This window comes from Protobothrops mucrosquamatus, unplaced genomic scaffold, assembly GCF_001527695.2.
Source record: "Protobothrops mucrosquamatus isolate PMUCROS unplaced genomic scaffold, P.Mucros_1.0 scaffold7, whole genome shotgun sequence".
In the NCBI taxonomy this organism is placed as follows: Eukaryota; Metazoa; Chordata; class Lepidosauria; order Squamata; family Viperidae; genus Protobothrops; species Protobothrops mucrosquamatus.
The window spans coordinates 374,417-396,272 of NW_015386394.1; the positions used below are offsets into that span (position 1 = coordinate 374,417).

The 21,856-nt window shown below is 35.2% G+C and overlaps 2 protein-coding genes across 2 annotated transcripts; both read right to left on the reverse strand.

Moving 5' to 3' along the window:
* Nucleotides 1-3,782: 3,782 nt before the first annotated feature.
* LOC107282331 (olfactory receptor 10A3-like) lies at nucleotides 3,783-8,270 on the reverse strand. Its single transcript, XM_015810101.1, has 3 exons — nucleotides 7,366-8,270; nucleotides 5,774-5,821; nucleotides 3,783-3,804 (listed from the first exon to the last, which is right to left on the reverse strand). Exons 1-3 carry the CDS (start codon nucleotides 8,268-8,270, stop codon nucleotides 3,783-3,785), a joined length of 975 nt encoding a protein of 324 aa, XP_015665587.1.
* Nucleotides 8,271-17,689: 9,419 nt separating this feature from the next.
* Nucleotides 17,690-21,179, reverse strand: LOC107282332 (olfactory receptor 10A3-like). The gene is made up of 2 exons (XM_015810103.2): nucleotides 21,084-21,179; nucleotides 17,690-18,757 (listed from the first exon to the last, which is right to left on the reverse strand). Exons 1-2 carry the CDS (start codon nucleotides 21,177-21,179, stop codon nucleotides 17,690-17,692), a joined length of 1,164 nt encoding a protein of 387 aa, XP_015665589.2.
* Between the last annotated feature and the right edge of the window lie 677 nt (nucleotides 21,180-21,856).

The following is a 21,856-nucleotide window of genomic DNA, read 5'->3' on the forward strand; positions in this document are numbered from 1 at the left end:
GTTGTTTCAGCGGGCAGGACTGGCCTAGGGGTATTTTAAATTGGTTTTAACTAAATTTTAGTAGAAGCGGCCTATTTAAATATTTATTTTTAATTATTCTCTTAAATTTTGTATTTTGTATTGTATCAAACTGTTTTTAAACTGGCTGTAAGCCGCCCTGAGTCCTCCGGGAGAAGGGCGGGGTATAAATATAATAAATCTAAATCTAAATGTTTAGATTTCAGTTTTTTGACATTTTTAAAAATAATTCCTTGGAAGTAAACTGAAAACATATATTGAAATGTGCTTTGCTTTGCTTTGCTTTGCAAATATGAAAACTTTGTGTAATGTGTGTGTGTGTGTGTGTGTGTGTGTGTATGCTTGCACATGTCTGCTTTCAAGTCAGTGTTTATGCCTGGAAACTAACTGGACTATGTCCTGCAGTTTTCTTGGCAAGATTCCAGAATTGATTTGCACTGCTTCCTTCTTAAGTCTGAGAGAGAATACTTGTCCAAAAGTCATTCAGTTGCATTCATACCTAAGACATGACTAGAATCTATGACTTCCCAATTTTCGCCTGGTGGCTTAGCCATTACACCATGTTGGTCCTAAGTAATTTATATCCTAGGTAAGATTTAATTTGGAATTATCCAAAAAGTATGCTGAAATTCTCAGAAAATATTTGTGTAATAAAAATTTCAATAAATTGTTTGGTAATGGTTTTTCTCTAAAACTAACTAACTGAGAACCTTGCTTTCTTCTGATTATCTGGTGGAGGCATTTTTAGAATAACATAAATTATTTTCAGTAAAGGAAAATTTGAATGATTAATAAAAATATGGTTATTGAAAAAAACATAATTTAGTAATGTTTATGTCACCATAACTCAATTCTGACAATCTTGGTGAAATCATTCTTAAGAGAATTCTGACATTTTGTTTAATTGTAGCTATTTGTTTTTCTTGTTCCTAACATTCTTTTTTTCTCCTTAGGAAATCAGAACCCATTCTAGTTTAAATCACTTTTTCTTATTTTTGACAATAAAGTTACAACTAGTAGACAGCACAGGTTTGTTAGAAAAAGATCATGTCAAACCAATCTTAGTTCATTCTTTGACAAAGTGGCTAATTAGTAGACCAGCAAAATGTTGTGGACATAGTACACTTAGATTTCAGAAAGGCATCTCACAAAGCAGACCACAACCTAGTTCTTGGTAAACTAAAAAAATGTGGGATAGACAACATCACCACCAGATGGATTTGTAACTGGCTGATAAACCATACTCAATGAATACTCCTTAATGATATTATATTTACATAGAAGGAAGGAAGAAGTGGGATACCACAAGGGTCTTTCTTAAGCCCAGTATTCTTCAATATCTTCATCAATGACTTAGATGAGGGAATAGAACTCATCAGATTTGCAAATGACACAAGCTGGCAGGAATAGCCAACATCTGAGAAGACAATCTCAAAATCCAAAAAGATCTTGACAGACTTGAACAATAGGCCCTATCCAACAACATGAAATTTAATGTGGAGAAAAGCAAGGTTTTACACCTAGGCAAGAAAAACCAATTTAGGCAAAACTTGGCTCTAAAACAGTTACTGTGAGAGGGACCTTGGAGTTCTAGTTGACAATCACTTAAACATGAGCCAGCAGTGTGCAGCAGCTGCCAAAAAAGCTAATACAATCCTTAGTTGTATAAACAGAGGCATAGAATCAAAATCACATGAAGTATTAGTACCGCTTTATAAAGCTTTAGTAAGGCCACACATGGAATACTGCATCCTGTGTTGGTCACCACACACACACAAAATATATTGAGACTTTGGAAAAAGTGCAAAGAAGAGCAACTAAGATGATTAAGGGCCTGGAGACAAAAACATATGAAAAATGGTTGCATGAATTGGGTATGGTCAGTCTAAAGAAAAGAAGGACTAGGAGTGACATAATAGCACTATTCCAGTATTTGAGAGGCTGTCACAAAGAAGAGGGGGATCAACTTATTTTTCAAAGCACCAGAAGGCAAGGCAAGAAACAATGGATGGAAACTAATCAAGAAGAGAAGCAACCTGGATTTAAGAAGAAACTTCCTAACAGCGAGGACAATTAACCAGTGGAACAGCTTGCCTTCAGATGTTGTGGAAGTTTTTAAAAAGGGACTGGACAGGTATCTATGTGAAATGATATAGGGTTTCCTACTTGAGACAAGGGGCTTGAGCAAGGTCCTTCCAGCTCTATTCTGATTAATTGAATTTTAGTATTTTATTCTCTACCAGAATGACTTTCTCTTTTATTGTTAAAGATTGTCTTCTCCCTAGACCACATTTATGGAGAGAGAGAGAGAGAGAGAGAGAGAGAGAGAGAGAGAGAGAGAGAGAGAGAGAGAGATCACCGTTGTCTTTTAAATAGCGTTTCAGTGATATTTTCACTTCTCTGTTTCTAGAATGGAATGGAATTGAATGAGATGGGATGGAGAGGAGCAGAGCAGAACAGAGCAGAGCAGAATACTTTATTGACCAAGTATGAATAGACACACAAGGAATTTGTCTCCAGTGCATAAGTTCTCAGTATATATGCAAAGAACAATAATAATAATTATAATAATGATACTAATGAGAAAATAGTGGAACAGATGAGAAGGATAAAAGTAATACAGCAGAGTGATGGTATGAAGGAAAAAACCTCTTCTATGTCTAGTTGTTTTTGCTTACAATACTCTGTAGTGACATCCTGAGGGGAGGAGTTGAAACAGATTATGTGGGGTCTGTAGACATTTTCTCAGCTCTCTTTCTGATTCATGCAGTGTTCAAATCCTGAATGGAAGTCAGGCTAGTTGCAATTTTTTTTTTTTCTGCAGTCCTAACTATCCGTTGAAGTTTGTACCTATCCTGTTTGATTGGTATACCAAACCAGACAGATATAGAAAGAAGTACAAATGACAGACTTGATAATGCCTCTGTAGAACTTTATCAACAGCTCCTTGGGCAGTCTGAACTTTCTGAGTAAACAGGAAGAACATTCTTTGTTATGCCTTTTTAATGATGGTTCTAATGTTAGATGTCAAATGCTGGGAAATCATAGAACCCCAAAACTTGAAGGACTCTATTGTTGATACTGTGTTGTCTAATATAGTAAGAGTCAGTGGAGTAGGAGGGCTTTTCCTCAAATCCATTCTCGTTTCTACCGTTTTAAGAATGTTCCACCTCAGATTGTACCATCTGCACCAGACCCAGTTGTTCAATCTCCTGTCTATATGCAGATTCCTCACTGTCTCAAGTGAGATCAATGGCTGTTGTATCATCTGCAAACTTAGATCCTTAGAGATGCAGTCATTGGTATATATAGAAAAGATTAATGGAGAGAGTACATTGCCCCGGTGTGGGTGTGTGTGTGTGTGTGTGTGCGTGTGTGTGTGTGTGCCTGTGCTAATTGTATATTATGGGGATTAATATAGGAACAAAAATAGTAGAGAGTAATGAAAAGAGTTTGTTGATGTCCACTGATTCCTTAATTTTTGAACTTAGGTAAACAATACTTACTGAGTTATAAAACAGTGATTTTTCAAATGAGGTGTGAAGAGCAAAGAAAAACACTTTTTTCTGACCTTCTACTGAAGGAATGTTCAGAATAATTAAGATGATTTTCCTAGAAAAAATAAAAAATAAAGAATAACCACTTGGGTGGGGGTTATAGGATAGTAGGTTGTTGTTTAAGACCTTTGGGGCTTCATATTCTAGTTTATATGTGGCAATGCATGGCAATGGAAAAAAATAGCTGCAAGGAAAGTTCCCAGGAGTTTAACTGAAGACAGCTTGGGAACTATTGGAAAAAAGCAGAACAGGGAATGTTCCTTTAAAATATTGCAAGCTGATTAATTAATTAAGCAAAGCTCTGACACATATTTTAAAAGAACAGTTGGTCACAATAGACACAATTCTTAAAATAAATGTTGTTTAGCAGAATATATATGCACTTGACAAGATTTAGCTAAGAAATAGTTTGAGTAATTTTTATAAATTATTTAAGGTATTTTTCCATTGTATAAACAAACAAACAAACAAAAATCTGACTTATCCTTGAGGGAACCCTGCAGCTTATTCTCCAATGCATCTTCAAACCATCTTGTAGCTTCTTATGGATATGAATATGTTGAACAAATATTGTAAATCATATCATGATTTATGATAAGATATTTACTTAGAGACATAGAGATTTATGATAGAGAACCAGTTTGTTCTAGTGATTAAGGCACCAGGCTAGAAATCAGCAGAATGTGAGTTCAAGACCTGTCTTAGCTATGAAAGCTGGCTAAGTGACTTTCAGCTAGTCACTCTCCCAGCTCAATTCACCTTACAGGATTATTTTTGTGGGAAAAGAAAATATGTTGGATACAAAAATATGTTGGAGTTATTAGTAAAAATAATAAAGGTGGGATACAAATAAATAAAATAAATAATAAAATAAAATAATAAAATAAAAATATCATATCAATTAATAGCTTCATAACTGCACTTCAGTTTTGGTCATTTCAGAAATACATTTAAATCTCAAAAATTAAATCATAAATTGACTATATCACACATATAATTTATTTTTTTAAGTTATTGTTCTTGTTACTATTAAATTTTGTAGAATCTAATCTAGTTATGTTTTAATGATAATGTAGGAAGAATAATTTGGGGTTCCAACCTGAGACAGGGTTACACAAGAATAAATAAAAATGAGATCTATACAACTGTGAGGAAAGAAGAAATATTTATTCCTAGAAGCAAAGTGTTTGCTTTTAGAGACAGCTGCAGAGAAATGAAGTACAGCAATATATTTTCATAGGGGAGCTTGTCCTGGTGTGGAATGTATAGGCAGTGGTGGGATTCTGCCAGTTCACACCAGTTCAGCAGAACCGGTAGCTAAATTTTGTTGAGTTTGGAGAACCGGCTGAATGTACACTGCTTCCAAAAGTCCATTCTAGTCCTGGGAGGCCTGTAGGAGAACAGTCCAACAGACGTGCGTGGATGCCATTTCTGGAACTCTATTCTAGGCCTTAGAGGCCTGAAGGAGGCATCACAGGCTTAGAACGATCCACCGAAAGTGCACGGGTGCCATTTCTGGAAGTCTGTTCTAGCCCTCGGAGGCCTCCCAGGCTTAGAACAACCCGCTGGAAGTGCATGGATGCCACTTCAGGAAGTCCATTCTAGGCCTCAGAGGCCCAGGCCTGCATCCATGCAGAGAACCGGTTGTTCGAGTATTTGAATCCCACCACTGTGTTTAGGTATGTCCTATGTTTATTCATGTGAGCATGCAGTTCTGTTGGGGGACCTAATTTAATGAACAGTATTTGTGTTTACAGACTTTATCCTTTTATATATGGCTTTGGTCTGGGTAACTTATTTGGGGGTTTGGGGAAGTTTGAGTAAAAGATTATTCCCCTTTGCTATTTTTATTTAATTAACTTAGTTTCAGCTTGGCTGTCACTATCTAGTGGAGATGCTGATTCTCAGTCCATTGTGGATTTTGTTAATGTTTTAAGGGAACATGAAAACAGTATAAAAAATAAAATATATTTTGATATAAAACTTCTCACAATAAGAATCTACTTACTCACTATAGATAGAGTATTAAAGGTAGAGTGTTAAAGAATCCATTTTTTTTAAAAAAAACTAAACAATGTCAAAAATGTTGCATTTTCACAAGGGATTTTATAATATATAAAATTTCTGGAACTAAAAGGAGATTTTTACATAGCAGCTAAAAATAAATAATAATGATTTTTTATTTTGCGGTCACAGACCAAAATGCAAGTGCAGCAGCTAAAAATAGCATGATATACCTAATTAACCTCTTCAATAATAACACTCCATTGTTAATTTTTCTATGCAAATAGCTACCTCAAGGAAGCTACTCTTTCATCAACTCTTCTGCAGTGTAATTGGAAAAAAAAAGTCACTCAACCTTCCCAGCACTAAAATTGGGAAGAAAACTTCTTAAGTAGAGGGAAAGGATATAAATTTTTCTCTTCCAATTTTTTTTTTGGGGGGGGGATGAAGGAAATTCTGAATATTTCATTGTAAAGGTGAAGATAAAGAGTAATTCGTTTTATTGCCTTCACTTATATTAATATTGAGTATAAAATTTGCTGTTTCTTCTGTAGCTTTTCTAAGTCTTTAATATTGCTTTCTTTGTAGATTTCCTCTGCATATTGGGAAACAAAATATCTTATGCAACTGTACAGACCACCAAATAATGATTCTATAGTGATCTGTGCACTCATATAGCACCACACTATAATGGTACTATATATCAGTGCATAGGGGGGAAAAAACCTGCATTCCTCAAATGTTGCATAAAATTTTTAAACAATAATTCATGTTAGGTCTGCCTTGACCATGCCAGATCATAACTATCTCTTCAACCAGAACAGAGAGAAACTCAGAGGATATTGATTGCTGAAGATCCATTCTCAAGTTGTAACAGTGCTGAAGATTGGGAAAGGAATAATAATAATAAAAAAATAGAAAACAATGTCATGTGAAGATAAATTGTTATTGACTTTGGTTCTTCTTGAATCCTGGTCCCTTGTAAATCTTCCAGAAATTTTCATCCCTTATGTGGGAAATGCTATTATCAAATGTTTAGGGTTCAGCCATGAATACACAGCATGGGAAGAGAAAATAATGGAATGGAAAAAAAGCAGTAGCTTTGTTCATGTGCTAATTTTATTTAGAGGGGTTAACAATTGTAAAAAGAGAAATATTGTTGAAATAATATATATTTGTATGTGAATGATGTGCAACTAAATAGAATATAAAAAAAATTAAGGTGACCTGTTTTATTAGTAAATAGATGCATTTAACTTATCAAAGAAACGAGGAACATATTTCATTCTACAAAGATTTTACCAGCTCCTTTATTATTTTAAAGAATTAAGCTTTGCCAGAATTATCCATGTTCTCATGAATTTTTAAATATGACATAATACAGTTTCTTCCAAATGAGTATTAATTAGCTTAAACAGCCATGCCATTTAACATCCAAAGTTAAACTTGACAGACTTTATTATTAATATACGGATAGACATCTTAATGGCAAGCACAAATATAATATACTTATGAATATCTTACAGGAAAAAATAACATAGGGATGAAAATAATATAAAAATTGATTAGGAGAAAAATTAGCAAAGAATATGCACATTAAGAAAAACAGTAAATGAAAATACATTTCACTATAAATATAAACAAAACATAGATGTTTGTTGAACTATATGTGACATTTTTGCAAAAATAAGAAGCTGAAAAAAAATTAATCACCACAAAATATTTTTTCTGGATTAACTTTATGACTTTTAATCATCTTCTACAAGGGAACAGTTTTGAAGCAAACCTTCTCTTGAGAGCTTCATTTATCTCTTTGTTTCTCAAACTATAAATAATAGGATTCAAAGTTGGTGTTACAATGGAGTAAAGCAGAGCTAGAAATTTATCTGTTTCAAAGGCATACGTAGATCTGGGCCTCAGGTACATTGCACTAGCAGATCCATAGAACAAAGTGATGACAATAATGTGTGAGGAGCAGGTAGAGAAAACTTTCTGCCTCTCATTTGCAGATGCAATTTTCAGCACAGTATTGATTATGTGGACATAGGAGAACAGGATTAGCAATAATGGGATCAGAGTGATTAGCAGTCCAGCCATAAAGACTGTGATTTCATTTAGATAGATATCTCCACAGGCTAGCTTCAAGAGTGGTGGGATGTCACAAAAGAAATAGTTGATCCAATGTTCATCACAAAAAGGCAAAGAAAATATCAGAGTTGTCTGGCCTAGTGAAAGCAAAATCCCACTGGCCCATGACCCAGCCACCAGACAGGCACAAAGCTGTTTGTTCATGATTAAAGGATAGTGCAATGGATTACAGATGGCCAAGAAGCGATCATAAGCCATGGCTGCAAGAAGAAAGCACTCTGTAGTTCCTAGTGAGAGAAGGAAATATAGTTGGGCAGCACATCCAACCAAGGAGATAGATTTGTCCTCTGAAAGGAAGTTGACTAGCATTTTAGGGGCAGTGACAGATATATAGCAAATATCCACAAGAGATAGACTGGCAATGAAATAGCACATTGGCATATGAAGAGAAGGCTCAAGTCTGATGACAATGCTTATTAATGCATTCCCCAACAGTGACATGACGTACATGATCAAAAACAATATAAAAAGCAAGACATGCATTTCCACATTACCAGAAAATCCCAAAATAATAAACCTGGTGCTTTTATTCTGGTTTTCCATAGATGATTTTATCTGGAAGATGACCACAATAACAATAATATTTTTTTAAAAAATACTATGTACAACAAACCAAGTGATTTGTGACACACACAGAAAGTACATTAAGGATTTTTATTCTGGTATAATTAAATCCTAATTTAAATTTGACATATTCCAAACAATCCTTCTAGAAAAATTACTGATTTGTGATTTCTTAATTTAGCATTTTTCAAACAAAAGAAAGAATAATTTCTCTTCACATCTGTTTTCCAAATTAAAATGCACTTCTGTTCCTTAGATGTCCTCTACAGAAATTTAAAGTCAACAGGGAGGATTTTTCATTAACTTGACTCAGTCTAGAGGGTGTAAAAAATATGAGGCCATACAGAGGTTTTGAAACATAAACAGGAGCCACTTATAGATAAATATAATATGGTGATAAGAAACCTACATCCAAGATTCAAGAAAGCAATAAAAATGAGTGCCACATTCTGATTTTTACATAGCAGAAAGAGAAAGAAATAACTGCAATCTTGGTACTGAAGATGTTTTCCACCCCATCCTAAGGACAACAAAAGAAAACAAAAGGAGAAGAAACAGGTCAATATATTAAGTCATTTTGCTTTCTTATAGAGCTTTTGTAGAACAGTAAATTAGCTTAATCAGTATGTTATTGCTTCTGTTGTTGCTTCTGTTAATGTTGTTGCTTCTGTTAATACTTAAATGTCTCCAAAGTGCTGCCCTTAGAACATTTCTATTCATTTTTTCAAACATTCAAAGATTTCCATACATTAAGACCAAACCCTTTTCCTTTACTTTGTTTTCATATTTTGCTAATGATGAGTGAAATCAGTTAAATATAAATCTTCTAGAGCAGGGGTGTCAAACTGCCGGCCCACGGGCCAGACGCATCACATGGAAGCTGTGCCCACCCTATTGCCGGCAATGGCAAAACTGTCCCGATATGTTGCATGACGTCACGTGACATCGTGAGTTTGACATGTCTGTTCTAGAGTCTAGACATTTCTAGAAGCAGGAGTGAAGGAATGAAGAAATAAACAAATATTAAGCTGGTTGTGTTACATTGACTATATATCATTTAACATTTCTCTTTATGAAGCTAAAATCACTATCATATGTTTAAAGCAATCGCTAATGTTTAAAGTACAATGATATGAGTAGATAATCTCCTTCCAAACAATGCTACTTTCTGTTACATAACACCAGCAAATATTATCATCAGTCTGTATCCTACAGTACTGCAGGAACTGAATTTTTTTCTATTTCTATAAAGTTTCATACAGAAGAACTAAATAATTTGCCTACCTTCCTTCACAAGCTTCCATCTCCTTCAGCCATTATGAAATCTTTTCATTGGTATATATATTTATCTTAATAAACAATCCAAGGAACTGGTAAGGATAGATTATCAGGAGAATAGAATGAATTCATCAAAAGTTTCATAGTTGGTTCACTGGATAATTGGGGGAATCCAAAATTCTATGAATTTTTATTAGACAAATGTAATTGATAAGGCTGTTCCTTTTCTTAAAAGAGAATCACAGTCATTTTCAACCCTGGAAATTCTGCATTGATATGAAAAGAAGTGATTCAAGAATCACTTTAATCAGTGGTGTCCTATTAAAATTTGGTTAATTTTTTTGTGAAATGTGCTAAGATCATAGAGTAATTCTAACCTGATTATTCAAAAGAAATTCCTAATGTGATCAGTGGGGTTCACTCCATGAATGTATATTATAATCTGTAATATTTATTCATGTATGTTAGTACATCTATGCCACCTTACAATCTTTCAAAAATATAAAGAAAACATTGCAAATATACAGGTAGCTGTACAAATAGTTATGTATCAATGGATTATTACTCACTGTTGCACTGTGGTTTGCTTGATGTTTTCATAGTACTAAAAATAATTTTAAGTGCTTTTTAAATAAAAGTATGGAAACATCATTATAATGAGTTCCCTGAGTAATTTAAATAATTTTGATAGAGGCTCAGATTTTCAGGTTTCTCTGATTGTTCCCATGAGATATACCACAGTACCATTGTGAAAGAAGTCTACAACTTCATTTAATAGCTCTCCAAAGAATTTATAAATCTAGGTATTCTTTTTTCTATGCATCCATATTCAGAACAAAGAGGAAAGACACAGAAATGGATAAATTTCAACTGCTACTGTGAAATATGAAGTACTGCTTCAAACTATTAGAAAGTTAAGGGATTTTTTGAAGATTAGTTAAAGCAATATTGTTCTTACAATTAACAATATGGTTCAGAAAAGTCGAAAAAAAGATAAGGAAAAGGGGTGGTGATACTTTCTGAGCAATAGCTTAACTGATACATTCCAAAATTAACTAGTTTATGCAAGAAAAACAACAGTTAGTGATACCATGTTGTTAGGGAGTTTTTGTTAATAGGCTCTCCGAATAGGTTGTGAGCTTGTTAGTATCAGCCAATGGGAAACCAGAACAAAATTGAGCATCAGGGTATAAGCATGTTGCATGCTTTGATCTGGGTCCACCTCATGTGCACCCATATTTGTATATATGTCAATACACTTTTTCTACTTTTTGGTACCAGATTGCCTTTGTTGCTTTGTTGCTTGCCTATTTCTGCAAATGGTGCCAAAAATTAGCAAAGCCTCTTTTCCAGAGGTGGATATTTGATGTCCAGAGGTCCAAAGGAAATCAACCGGGCAACTCTGTGCACGGACCAAGATGAGAAACAAGGGGACTATTTAAACAACTACCTTGGTGCTTGGGTAGGCCTGCATGTGCGGAGTCCAAGCTTGATGAGGGGTTTGAGATGTACAATTACATATGAAGTGAGTGTGGAGTTCTGATCTGTGGTTCCGTCCTTCCTGCAAGGAAAACAGCCAGAGACGAACCAAGCAAGTGGTTTGGTTACACATAATGATTGAGTGTGGTCTCTGACATCAGAAACAGGGGCAGTAGGAGGACCAGAGATGATACCAAGGGGGTGTCAGAAAACATTCCACCTGATAGTCTTTTTGGTGGAATATTAAGAAACTGTAAAAGAGTAGAATGTACTAGGAATAAAGATAAAAAGAAAATGATATGGTACTGTTGTTTCAAATGGCCAAAACACCCTATTAAGGACCCTGCTGTATGGTGGGCCAAATATGGATTATGGGAAGACTGGGTTAGACAAACATTAACATTTATGTAAATGAAAAGGAACCAGTAGATCCAGATGAATCTGTCTATGCTTTATGTTGGTCACCTGGATATTTTACAATGAATCCAGAGAATTTTCAGGCTGAAGAAATACATAAAACATCCTCTCCATATAACCCAGAGGTTAGGGGAGATTGTGAGAAAGTTAACCCAACTATAGGTTCACAATTGTGTAAAACATCTGAAATATTGATGTTTTCATTAAGAAAAGTAATACAAGGAGGTAATTTAAGAATAGGATATGTAAATAGTCCTCTAAGTACAAGAGAAGTTAGAAGTTTTAAAAAGGAACTTAAGAATCTAATTAAATGAATAATTTTTATTAAAAGGAAGATTATTATAAATATAATAATGTTGTTATAATTGAAAACGATTGAAGGATAATTAAGTAATTGTAAATCTTATTAAGGGTTCCAAATGACTTTTTACAGGGTAGCTTCATGAAATGACAGAATTAATTTGTTAACTTTACGTGGGAATTTTTTTTCTTTTTTTTTCTTTTTTTTTTTTTTTTTTTTTNGAGATGGATTGTTTAAGTTTAGACTTTGGAGTTAGAGATATTAATATTTGTGTACTTGTATTTGAATATTAGCCTAGGTTGGTTTGGGAAGTCCGGGGGGTGGGGGGATGGGATATAACATTGTGTAATATCTGTGATGTATTTCTTTTTTCTATGATAAAAACAATAAAAAATTTTATAGAAAAAAAAAAAAAAAGAATCTAATAAAAGATCCTGTGGGTATATCTGACCAATTTGATAAATTTCTAGGATCTAATTTTTACACTTGGAGTGAACTAATGACTATTATGACTATCTTATTTAGTACAGAGGAAAGGAATTTAATAAGAAGGGCGTCAACTCTACAATGACCATGGCTGTAGCCATTTTTTCTTCTCATTCTAAACTGCCACATATAATGGAGGGGGGGGGTTGCCCAGTGCTTCGTTAGTCAAAATAATCATCTCTTCCTGTGGGAACTAAAGTTATCTACTGCTCCTGTGACCAGGGACTGGGCGTTGTATAAAAACGCCCGCCAAATTAATATATTGGGGAACGTAGTTACTTGCATAGTTTTGTGGGTGGGACATTATACTTTGTAATTGGATAATTATTTGTATATTCAGACTTGGTTTTATTTTTGTTTGTGCCAATACTTTGTAACTAATAAACATATTCTTTGAGGAATTTTCAAGTCTTGGAGTTCTGCTTTATTCATCTCTGTTTGTGGGAACCATGACAAAGGGCAGCTATGGTAGAATGGGAAAGATTACATCCTGCAGATCAAGGAAATGTAAATGTACCAGTAGATCAGAAATTCTCCCTTCAGGATCCAAATTGGGACTCTAACACTGTGGGAGGTAGAGTTAATATGGCAGATTTGAGAAACATGATTATAGACAGAATAAAAGTAGCAGTGCCCAAGTCACAAAAACTTTTGAACAAGAACAAGATGAAACCCCTTCTGCCTTTTTACAAAACTTAAGAGATCAAATGTAAAAATATTATGAAATGATTTTTGATGATCCAGTTGCACAAGGATTATTAAAAGTAAATTTTGTAACCAAATCTTGGCCTGTCATAAGGAGGAAATTGCAAAAATTAGATAATTGGAATACAAGCCATGAATAAATTATTGAGGGAGATACAGAAAGCTTATGTAAAAAGAGACGAAGAAAAAGGAAAGCAAAAGGCAAAAAATATAATTAGTACTAATAGAAGAGGAAGTTAATAAGAGAATAGAGGGGCAGCAACCATCCTTCTTTTCTGAAGTTGATGTGTTCCTAAATATATTGCATTGCTTGTTCCTTAGAATAAAAAGACTACCAAAAGATGGAATGAGCAAACAGAAAGGTTTTGCATTTTCACTCAATTGGCTGCATCTGCATTCAGAGGTACATCTGAATAAGGCATCCAGAGTAGATAAAGTTAGTGTCATCCTAGGCCAGTGATGGCAAACCTTTTAGAGACTGAGTGCCCAAACTGCAACCCAAACCCCACTTATTTATCACCAGGTGCCAGGTAGGCATGGCCCACTGGGTGGGCGTGGCTGTGGTGGTCATGGCAGATTGGGTGGGTGTGGTCAAGCTGGGCATGGTCACCTCGATGTTGCTCGTGGGGAGGGATGCCTGTGGGGGCCGGGCAGGGTTGGGGGAGATCAAGGGGGTCTCTGGCAGGTGGGGCAGTGGGCAGGAGGCTCGTTGTGCGGGGTGAGGGGAGGCAGGGCGGGGGTGCCATTGTCGCAGGGCAAGGTGAGGCAGGGGCCAGGACGGCTGCTGCCTGACACCATCAGCCCCCACACAGAGGCCAGTGAGCGCATAGGGGCCGACAGTGTCCGTCAGCAGCCACAGCCTGCCGGCCCCTCAACCGGCGCACTCTGGGGCTCCGCAGCCCACCAGCAGTTCAGAGAAGCCGTCTCTGAGTTGGATGGCCTCTGAGTTGGATGGCCGGCTGACAGCTGAGGAGGCGATGCAGTGGGTCGTGCCCAGGAAAAGGAGAGCATGCGAGGCCAGGAGGGATGGGACGGGGGGACGGAAACCAGCCGTGCCGGGATGCATCCAGCCACGTGGGACCTCAGCGAGTTAGTGGACGGCTGGTTGAAGAGGGACTGTTGCCATCTCTGGGGCATGGCGCGCGTGCCCACAGAGAGGGCTCTGAGTGCCACCTCTGGCACGCGTGCCATAGGTTCGCCACCACTGTCCTAGGCACTGTGACAGAAGTATAGCAAAACTCTAAGAAAGACAAATTTCTGAGGAAGTAAAACTTAGGCATATGCAAAATTGGGCATGTTCCTATTTAAACAAACACAAAACAATTTCTCATTATACTTACTATAGTTAATATTGCACCAAAAAATAGAATTTGAAAGTCCTGTTGATCCGAAAATCTTGCAGAATAAATTCTGTTATTCAAGTAAACATTCTCAACTGAAATTAATGTCTGAAAGAAGAAAAATAAATAAACTTGGTCTAATTTGGATGTTTCCATAATAAATTATATAAATATTACGGCTTCTGTTTCACACTAAAGCAGAAAGAGAACTGCACTCTACTGAAAAACCTACACGAACAGTAGCATAATCTTCCTCTTTTGCCTTCTCAAAAAGTTAGAATAAAGTAAGAATAATAATATTCTCTTTTCCATGCCTTTTCTTCCATTCTAGAAAAGCATTTTCCAGTCTAATTTTATTCACATACATATTGTTTAATGGACTGAGAAATGTGGAGATGTAAGTTATCCATTGATAGTATAAGATTCCAATATTGTTTTCATTTGTCAGGACATAAAATTAAATGGATAGAAGAACTTAAGCTGCTGAGAAACAAAAGTTATATACCAAGAATGTCTATATCAACCAGAGGGTTTTTTTTCTCCTTTCAATAACATAGGGACAAACACATCTAATTAGTATCAAATTATTGATAAATAATTTGATTAATTATTCTGTTAGCTAACTCAATGTCATCTTTTGTTGGAAAGCTGGGAATTAACTCCATCAAATGCACAAATGTTGTAGGATCTTCTATGCAACATATAATATCCTGGAACTAAAATTCTCTTAATAATATCTTACTCTAAGAACACAATAAATATTTTTAATGACTGTGAAAGAAGCTGCTTGATTATTGCACAGATCAGCATATTTAAAGTGGCAATTCTCAGCTGGTTGACTTCAGTTGTGCTATAATAACTTGAAAAACAGGTGGGCAGGAGGAGATGACTTGGAAAACATGACCAGAATATAGAATAAATATAAGAACACTTTTGCTGCCCTGAGGACCTTTTGGATGAGATGAGAAATAAAGGTAGAAACCAAAACAGAAAAAAAAACCTTCCCAAATTTCTGTCAGGTGAAAATGTAGCTATAGATAGATAAAACTTGGACAATTAGAATAATTAGATAATTATTAAGACAACAGGATTAAGGAAGAAAACAAAACAAAACAAAAAACCCAGTCAAAGTTTCAACAAATGGAGAAATAAATAAAATAAGAAAAGGAAAATGATGGATTGTTCCAATAGAATCAGTGAGACCACAGGAAAATTGCCAGCTGTTAGGAATATCAGTGGGAATCATAGAGTTTATAAATATCATATACAATTAAAAACACAGATAAAATAAATATCCAAGAATAAAAATAATAAATTGCAATAGTAATAATAGATTTTATGTCTTAAGTAGAAAGAGATCTCAGCAGCCCCTCCCTCCCCCCAAAAATTAGATTTCTGGTTTTAACTTAGGATCTGGAAGCAAACAGGAAGAGTTTATACATAGCCTTCCTATTATTTCAGAGCAAAAGAAGGCTATATAATTACTGGGGGTTACATGAAGGCATCCAGCACTTGATTTTTGATCCTCCAAATACTCTGGGATCCCGACCCTGAAATTCAAAAGCAAAATGGTCAATTTTCATCCATCCTATTTTCTCTGTTTGAAATTTGGGTAAGTTTAATGGGAATAGCAAAACAAGATTAGGTGTTGAAACATTTCAGATCCTATTTCTTTCCAAAGGGTGGCTTGCTGACAAATCTAATGGTTGAGTGATGACTCCTGACTCACAACCATTTCTCAATCCAGAATATTCATAGGAGTTAAAGGTTGGGCAGAAGTTTGGCATTATGACCCAAACCTTGCCTTTTTTATACTTTTATTAGTTGTCATACAGATTCAAAAAAGGGGCTGATCTTGTAATGCAATGCCACAATGCTGCTGTCATCATTCTCATGAAGACAGCATTCTCCTGTGGATCCCTCTGTCCCAAACCTTGGTGCAAAGGAAAGATAAACTGCTTTAACTTTGGAAGCACATTTTCTCTCTGGTAGATTTTTTTAAAACCTAAGTTTTAAATATTGTTGGGTTTTTGTTTGTTTGTTTTATATATCCTTTTCCCCAATCATATCATTGTAAGAGATCTTTTGTACATTACATCTAAATTATTTATTTTATTAAATTCAGTGGTATGTCATCCCCAACTAAATACCCATTTCAAACCTTGGCTTCTTAAGCTTTCATTGTCAGTTTGTTCTGATATTTTAATCAGTTTCCTAACACTGAAATCAAATATCACAGTTATTTAATCCCTTCTAGGACAGCAGGGATTATGTTTCTCACCTCATAACCATATTAGGTCTGTTAGGAATATACATTTTCATTTTTTTATACATTTCATAAAATTTTATAGAATGGAATTACTTTTTTTCTTAATTCAGCTTAATTCAATTCAAATTCAATTTCTCCTGGAATTTGTAGTAATGTTGTATATCCTCTATTGCTTCAACCTTCAATGCTGGCTTTTCAATACCTAACACTGCCACAAGTATATTCCTACATGCTCTCATCAATGCTGTATTTGTGTTGAGGTCTACAAAAATGGAAGGAAAATGCAAATCAGCATTGTGCATTTTTATTTTTAGGGCAATTTCTACTGTTTATAAGAGAACTTATTATCAGTAACTGGACTAGAAGCACTGCTCGTGTTATAGTGATAGTCTTTCTTTCTTTCTTTCTTTCTTTCTTTCTTTCTTTCTTTCTTTCTTTCTTTCTTTCTTTCTTTCTTTCTTTCTTTCTTTCTTTCTTTCTTTCTTTCTTTCTTTGAAATAAGAATCAATTTTGTTGCAGTTTATGGGTATGCTAAAAATAGTTGCATTGACTTTACCAATGCAACTATAACAGCAAATGAAAGACAGAATTGTCATAGAATTTGGTTTTTATCCATGCTTTATTTTTTAAATATACAAATAGCTTACAGAGATGGATGATTGGATAAACAGGCATATACATAAACAATGCTCACACACAAAATACACACAATACAGATCATAAAAGATAATGTTTATATCTTGTGTAAGAGAGAGAAAATTATCATTTGTCAGTAGGTACAGTATATACAGATGAATACCTATTAACCATTAATAGAGGCAATTAAAATTAAGATCAGGTTGGGGAGGGTTTTACAGTGAACACAATAAAGAGTTATTCTCACTTAATATGTCCCATCTGAAAATATATTAACTGATTCCCAAATTCAGTGTGAAAAATACCTTATTTTCCATTCACACAAAACACCACTGTGTCTGTCTGTCTGTCTGTCTGTCTATCTACCTGCCTGCCTACCTGCCTGCCTGTTTATTTATCTCTCTTCTGTCATCTATCTCTCTGCATGCACACATACTGTACATGTATAATTTACATCTGAAAAATAATTGCTGAATCACAGCCACTTTCATTTTGATATTGAACAAAAATTGGGTTTTGAATTTCTCATGTGTATGACAAATTTCCTGAGACTTTTCCACATGGCTGCCTTTACTTCCTTGTTTCTGAGGCTATAAATAAGAGGGTTGATCAGAGGAGTCAGTGCTGTATAGAAGAGAGAGAAGATTTTCTTTAGATGTTTTAGATTCCTAGAGTGTGGAAGCATATAGACAAGCATTAGGGTTCCATAAAAAAGGGCAACCACAGTGAGATGAGAGGAACACGTAGAGAAAGCTTTCTTCTTTCCAGTAGTAGATGGAATTTTAATGATTGTGTAAATAATAAAAATGTAGGACATCCATGTGAGAAGTAAAGGAGGAAAGGTAAAGGTGCAAGCAAATGTAAATGCAGTTAGTTCTACAATATATGTATCTGTGCAAGAGATTTCTTTTATGAATGGGGATAAATCACAGAGATAGTGGTCAATTACATTGGGTCCACAGAAGGTTAAGGAAGCTATTGAGAAGGTTGTGCTTGTACTAACTAATATTCCACTTGCCCAGGACACAATTGTAAGTTGCAGACACAACCTATTGTTCATGAGTGTAGAGTAATGCAGTGGTTTGCATACAGCTAAATACCTATCATAAGACATGGCAGATAGAAAATAACATTCAGCCCCTCCCAGACAAGCAAATAAATAATACTGCACGAAGCAAGAATTTAGGGATATACTTTTTTTCCCAGTCAAGAGACACAATAATGTTTTAGGCAAAATAACAGAACTATAGCAGGATTCCAGTAAAGATAGGTTTAGTAGGAAGAAATACATGGGTGTGTGAAGATGTCCATCAATGACAATCAAGAGGACAATAAGAAGATTCCCAGTCATGGTCATCAAGTAAATCATTAAAAACACTGGAAAAAGAAGAAATTCCAGTTTAATGAGATCCCCAAATCCTAAAAGAATGAACTCTGTCACACTTGACACATTCTGATTCTCTTTGTTGCCCATTAGCTGCATCTTAAGAAAAATTAAAACAAAATATTTAATATGTGTTTTAGAAAGATTATGATATCCAAATCTCTGTTGCTTCTGGAATTATACAAATTATCATAAAAAAGATGGCATTCTTTTTGTTCAATTGCTATTAACCACAAAAGTAAAACTGAACATCCATTTCAGAGGCAAGCCTTTTGTCAAGTACCAGGAAAATTAGGAGATCCAGTTCAAATGGGTATAAAGATTTATTGCAAGCTTCAGCTCTTTACAAGAATCTGAACTAAAAATGGCCAAGGGAAATTAGTGGGGGATAACAGAAGAAGGAATTCAAGGTGGTCTAGATTTAGATGTCTTGTTTGAAAGAAGGGACTCATGACTGATGATGCATTTGATTCCTCCCTTGGGCTCAGGCTGGTCATCTCCTACATTTGTCTTTGACCAGTTTCTTAAAATCTGGAAGGAACTTCTCTAAACTTCCCAGGAACATTTGCTAAAAATGGAAAATGGATTAAATACACCTTTGGTCTGATTCAGAAATGATTCTTGTTGTTATATTCTCAAGAAAGTAAGAAAAAAAAGCTTAAGGAAATTATCTGTGCATTAAAGCAAATAATTCTCCTGCAGCAGAGTCTCAAAAACATGATTAAAAATGTTTTATTTACCTTATTGGTGAAATATCTGAAGATGTGGTAAAGATTTAATTCATAACAAGTCTATATTCAGTTCTCTATTTCCACAAGGAGATCTGTGATTGGTACATCTTGCTCAAAAGTGTTAATATTCTATAGCTATCCTAATAAATATGCCCACCAAATTACAGTCACAAATTGTTCTGATACAACCCTTAACATGTTTTCTCTTTTTCTCCTTTTGTCTTCTTCCCTGCTTTCTAAACTGTTCCACAGTAAGGTGGATATCTCAGTTAAATGGTTATTTATGTGCTACATGTCATGATAAAAATTTCCCATGACAATTTGTTAGATGTTCTTCAATCTATTAAAAGCAGAGTGTCTTAGAAGGAATTTTAGGTCTAATCATACCTGTATGTTGTGTGGCAAGTTAATAAGTATATGTATAAAAACACAAACAGTGTCCTGGCATCTTAAAGAATAACAAATGTTTTATAGCAAAGGAAGCAAAATAGATTTGGCCCATGAAACTCTCGACATAATATAAGTTTTTATTATAATAAATCAATGTAACTCTCTAAAACAAAGCTGAATTGGAAATGATCTCATATAAATATTAGAGAGAGAGAGACAGAGACAGACAAAGAGAGAGATGTAGATATAGAAATATATCCTTAGTGAGAGAGAAATTTAGAATGATTAGATCCATAACTGAGAAAACAAACTGAAACCAAAAAAGAAAATGCATAAGCGAGTCTTTTGGTTAAATGTTTTCTGAGAGTGTTAATACTGCTGGCATCATTTCTTGTGAGTATGATAATTGATCTGTAATGGCTTCTAAAAAAAAGAGCAAGACTGGGAACATTCATTCTTATGAGCAACCTAATTGGGACTATCAGAGATTTGTTGCCATCTGAACTCCCAAGATTGATGGAGTTCAGTAGTAATGATAAAAACTACCCAACACTCAGTCTTTCAAGAGCCATATATCCAAAAATGCTTGAAAAGTGGGAACAAGCAAGTAGTCCTTTTGTGACCCCTATTGTGACAACCTTGAACCAAGAGAGCTGGGATCAAGCCTAAAACATGGTAGAGGAAAGCTAGATGTCAGAGAGACTTTCACTGTGAAACTTGATAAACTGTTTGACATCCTTAACTGTAAGTGTCAAATTGTTCTGTGTGCAGAATTCAGCTGCCCCGCTGACTGCAAAAAAGAAGCTCACATTAATCGGCAGCTGATGTTGAAAAACAAATGAAAACAAGACTTGATAAAACTCATTTAAATATTTTTGTAACTCAGATAATTGCTTCCTGATGTTAGTTTATGATTGCATGGATTATTTTTTGCTTAGCTAGATAAGATTCATGCAGAAAAAAACTTTATTTTTTTGTAGCACAAGGTGTAATTTTGAGAAGATAATGTTAACAGTATTTGGGTTACAAGAGACTTTTGTGGAGTCTCAGATGTGAATTTACCAAGCTTCTTTCTTGTGCTATGTACTCAAGATGGACAGTGATTAATATTTATATGTATTTATACGTAAGGAGGTAGGTATATGCATATGAGTTGTCTTTAATCACATTAAAAATACGAATCCTGGGTGCATGCATGTTAGAAAAACAAAGAAAGAATCAAACACCAGGATGAAAGTATAAACAAGACTGTTTAATGTAAAAACCACTTAGCTTTCGTCAGCCAAACTGCCGATGTCGTCAGAGTGAAAGTAAAGGATCTGGGAGTTTACTTATATAGCCGGCTGCTTCTGCTCCCTGCTCCATGAGCGAGTCACCGGTCTGCTTGCTTCAATCGGCCATAATGCTCTTAATCGTCTCGCACCTGTCAGCATGTTAGCGGGTTCAAAAGCTGTTCCCCCACTTGCAGTCATTCTCCTGGCGTGCGTGCAGATGTCCAGAGGCTGGTTGTCCGGTCGCTTTTGCTCTTTGCCCTCCTCCCCCTCTCTTCTAGCTGAGCCTGAGCGTCCGTCTGAGCATTAAATTCAGAGCATGCTGCAGATTCGTTGTCCTCCCTGGGGGTTGCGATTATTTTACCTACAGCCACGCCATTCCGATCGTGCAAAGAGCAGGCTAATTGCATTTGTGACTCACGACACAAAGTTTGTAATATTGTTGTTTTATATGTGTCATTTGCAGACAAATTATATCTATATTTAATTTCTGTACTTATTTTAAAAATTCTTTTCCTTTTTGATGGGGAGTTCAATCCATTTATATTCACTGAAAAAAATCTGTTTTCCTTCTCCGTTTTGTTTACTTATATTTCTATCTCATGGTTCTCTGCTCTTTTACCATTCCCTCACCCTCTTGGTCTATCTTCTCTTTCTCTTCTTCAATTTGTGTAATTGCTTTGTTGCTTGTTCTATCTATTTCTGAACTTCTCTATCCTCTTGTTGGTATTGTGTTCTTTCATCCAAAAAATGCCCTATTTCTTTCATAGAAGTCTTCTGCCTTCCAAATTGAGTCCAATCGATATCTTGTATTGTTCCAATTAATTAAGATCCTTTCTGACATTAACCATCTAAAGTTTACATTTTTTTGCAATTAG

Coding starts and splice junctions, on each gene's coding strand:
- LOC107282331 (XM_015810101.1), bottom strand. CDS start 8,270: ATGGAAAACCAGAATAAAAGCACCAGGTTTATTATTTTGGGATTTTCT. Junction 5,822..7,365: donor AATGAAGCTCTCAAGAGAAG/GTTTGCTTCAAA, acceptor ATTATTGAAGAG/GTTAATTAGGTATATCATGC. Junction 3,805..5,773: donor GCTGCTGCACTTGCATTTTG/GTCTGTGACCGC, acceptor TTTTTCCAATAG/TTCCCAAGCTGTCTTCAGTT.
- LOC107282332 (XM_015810103.2), bottom strand. CDS start 21,179: ATGACTGCAAGTGGGGGAACAGCTTTTGAACCCGCTAACATGCTGACA. Junction 18,758..21,083: donor CGATTGAAGCAAGCAGACCG/GTGACTCGCTCA, acceptor GTATAATTCCAG/AAGCAACAGAGATTTGGATA.